At 39.8% G+C, this 3,833-nt stretch overlaps 1 protein-coding gene across 1 annotated transcript in view; it reads left to right on the plus strand.

Moving 5' to 3' along the window:
• The first annotated feature begins 1,692 nt into the window (after nt 1–1,692).
• TMCO3 (transmembrane and coiled-coil domains 3) overlaps nt 1,693–3,833 on the plus strand; it is a 27,959-nt gene continuing 25,818 nt past the window's right edge. Inside the window, exon 1 of the mRNA XM_008935176.1 lies at nt 1,693–2,241. Within this exon, the coding sequence (XP_008933424.1) occupies nt 1,795–2,241 (447 nt within the window). The 5' untranslated portion in view covers nt 1,693–1,794. The remainder of the gene's footprint in view (nt 2,242–3,833) is intronic.

Below are 3,833 nucleotides of genomic sequence, written 5' to 3' on the forward strand. Positions count from 1 at the left end.
GCGTTTTGGAGGAGAGGATCTGGGCTCGCGTTGGAGGCAGGGTTTAATGTCGGTGTGAGGAAATCCGGTGCCGCGGTACCGTGCTCGGGAAACCGGGGTGGATGAGCTGTAATCCATCAGAAAACGAGCTGGGCTCCCAGCGACCGGAGTTCCCTCTAGTTTGATACTAGTGTACGGAGAGGGGTCGGATTTGCTTGCTTTTTTTCCTTTTTTTCCCCCTTTTTTATTTGCACTCTGAAGCACATCATGTATTTTTTCCGTGTGAGGTCATTATTCCTCCAAGAGCTTTTGAGCACTGCCCCAGGTGCCACTTTTTTAAACAGTTTTTGCCAGCCGAGTGAAAAAAACAGTTTTTCACAGTTTACACAGTGCAGGAAAAGCCAAACTTACACTCGTATAAATCCCTGCCCAGAATTATGTGGTTTGACAGACCACGTAAGATGTGCACTAGAGGCTTTTACTCATCCCCTGCAAACAGAAGCTTGAATATATACTAGAGATTTTCTCCCTCTTTCTTACAGGAATAGGTTGAAATATATTCAGCAATATCTCCCAAATATGTTAAGCAGGAAGAGTATTACTTTGTATACATGAAGAAATATTTCTTTAAATATAACCCTGGATTTAATGTTTGGATTGGTATATTTTCCTGATCTCTTAAAAATAATAAACCTCAAAGCTTTATCAAAGTTCTGAAGTATTTCTACTTTTTTTTATTGAAGTTAGAGTGATGTAGATATGCTTTTGCTACTTAACCTTTCAGCTTCTAATGATAAATTTTTTTAGCTCTTCTTGTGTTATGTGTGTGGGGTTTTTTTGTGAGGTTTTGTGTTGGGTTAGTGGTTTTTTTTTTTTAAGAAAATGTAATTTTGTTATTTTACAATAATGTCAGTGTTTTCCTGTAGGATCTGGTGGAAGGAAAATCATTCTTGGTTTTGAAATTCTATCCTGCTTGGCATTAAAAGCAAACACAGCAGTTTAAATATAGACCTTCGAGTAGCTTCTGGGAAGTGAACTTACAAATGAATTGATTTTACTTTTACTGTTCTTATAAGTATGTTTTAAAACCTTGAAAATCAATAATTAGCTATGAAACAAAATGCCTCAGGGCCATGCAGCCTTTCAGGTGAATGTCTTTGATCCAAACTCCTACTGCTCAGAAGTCCAGGAAATTTTGCTGTTATTTCTTTCCTGCAGAAACGTTTCTTTCTGAGTATGATTTGCAGTGTAATCTGTAATCATTATGATGCTGTTTTTGGGGGGGATAGGTTTGAAAAATGCAAGATGTTTACTAAATAAATAAGAATGACAAATTCTGGTGCTAAGATGTTACTAAATAAGAATGACAAATTCTGGTGCTTGGTTTAGGTGCAGCCTAATGGCATCAGGGCTTAATATTTTTAAAGGCCTTTTCCCTCATGTCAGAAGTGCAGGTGACTACCAGGTGAAATGACTAAGCTTTCCATTCAGTGTTTTTAAAACAAGAGGATATTTGGAAAACAGGAAAGAGGAAGCAAAAATCTTTCAATAACCTTGGACTGTTGCTGGGTTTTGACAGCTGTGACTGAAGGAGACCATGTACCTGCTGTTAAAGATCCTGGTGTAGGGTGCAGTCTTAGGTTTGTTTCCTACATTTGTTAGACCTGAGGGCCAAACTGTGCTCATGTTTGACAACATCCTGGTCCTGTCTTGCAGCATGGTGTGCCTACTGGAGATGCAGAAAGCATGTAGCAGAAAGCCTTGAGCAGCTGTGGATTGTCTGTCAGCTTCTACCAACAGCAATAAAAGTGCAGAATGAAGGTGACTGGCTTTCTTTCCCTGTGGACGGTGGTTTCGCTGCCTTGCGGGCAGTTAGCACACCCTGCAGAACATGAAGATGTGGTGAAGCATGCCATAAAGCTGCACCGTGGGAAGGGAGCTGTTGTCACTCAGAGGAAGCAGTGGGTGCTGGAGAGCTGCAGGAAACTTGCTGGTCTCCTTCGCCAGAAGAACGTGGTTCTCAACAAGCTGAAGAATGCCATCAGAGCAGTGGAGAAGGATGCGGGACTGTCAGATGAAGAGAAGCTTTTCCAGGTGCATACGTTTGAAATTTTCCAAAAGGAGCTAAATGAAAGTGAAAACTCAGTCTTTCAAGCCATCCATGGCCTACAGAGAGCTCTACAGGGTGACTACAAAGATGTTGTAAATATGAAAGAAAGCAGCAGGCAAAGACTGGAAGCCTTGAGAGAAGCTGCAATTAAGGTTAGTTCCTCAGATGTTTATTACTAGACTATTAATGCTTTATGTGTGATTTTAATTTTATTATGGCATGGTTTCAGTCTGTTTAAATAAAAAAGTGGATTTACATGAAACTTGCAATCTTTTGCTGCCTAAAATGGATTTTGAATGAAGTGTTTGTTCTCATTAGTACCATTAGAAGTAATTCTGGTGTAGAGCTTCAAATTTAAAAGCAGTCAGTAGTTTTTATTTCAAAACAAAGCTAGACATAATCATAAGACCTATAGCAAATATATGTTAAAGGGGAAGGCATGCAAGAAGGGAGTCAATGCATAGAATACAGTTGCACTAGATAAGGCAGTGGGATTATCAGAGTGGAAATAATGCTGTAAGTTGGAAAAATACTGTTTTTTTCCACTTAAAATGAGAATTCCTCAACCAAAATCTAAAATTTAAACAGAATGACTTCTTGTCTTTTCATATCCATATAGATGTGGGTGAAATGGACATTACAAAACAGGAGATGACTAGGTTTTTAATCTCAGAGTAGCACTCCTAGCCAAGGAAGTGCAGGTTTGAAAAAGAGCCAACTGAGATAAATTTACCAAGAAAAGCACAGGTGAGTCACAGAAGGGCACAAGTTCCTGATGGAAAATTTGAGTCCCCTGTGTCAATGCAGTCCTGTTAGGGTGTGCACAGCCTGTCACTGTCTGCTGGGCTTGGTAGAGTTCAGGCTGTGTGCTGAAAGTCTCCCATTGAGGGAAAATGTCATTTAAGTGGTTTGGTATTTGCTCTTTTCCTTGCTCTCTACTCCTCAACTGCTGAATTTTAGAATTTTCCTCTGTCCTCTAAAAGGAGAGGCTGCCCTTGCACAAGGGAGCAATAGAAATAAAAACCAATCTAATTGGGATATAGCAGCTGAGCTGGGCACATCTCTGAAGGGCATTTGTGCAAGAGATGTGCAGATTTTAACAGGTGAAGGTGGCAAGAACTCGTGTGCAAGCCACCCTGGAGTAAATTGTGGCAGGAAAGGCTGGTGGAAGGAGAAGATGACTTGGGAGACTGCAGTGGTCTGTGCAGTGAAAAGAAAGACTGAATTACTGAGCTTGAGAAAGGTGTTTCTGCATTTTTCTCAGAAAAGGAGGTCTGTGTGTATAATGATAGGTTTTGGAGGTGTCCTGTCAAAACTTTACTTCTGCAGAGGTGGATCGTGTGGGCTTTTTTTATATTATCTTATCAAGATATTTCCTTGAATGAGCAATCTTTTACACCCTGCCTTCTTGGGTCATGTGTGTGTGATTATTGAAACAGAATACCTGTTGTTCTAACCTTATCTAAAGTGAAACAAAGGGTAGTGGGAAAATACATGCCAAAAAGATGAAAATTACATGAGTTGCTTTTGTTTTGCATTAATTCTTACTTCAGGAGAGACACGTGAGGTCCAGTTCTGTTCCAGTTTCATTTTACTCTAATGATTACTTTGTTGGTGTACTCACAAGACATCCTTTCCATTTTTTTTTTAAACAATGAATGATGGAAAATATGAAGGACTGTAGAGGGTGCTGGACTCTTCCCTTTGTTTTATTTCTGTGGAAAGTATTTGGAGGTCTGTCGTG

This window comes from Merops nubicus, unplaced genomic scaffold (genome assembly GCF_000691845.1).
Source record: "Merops nubicus isolate BGI_N331 unplaced genomic scaffold, ASM69184v1 scaffold142, whole genome shotgun sequence".
NCBI lineage: Eukaryota > Metazoa > Chordata > Aves > Coraciiformes > Meropidae > Merops > Merops nubicus.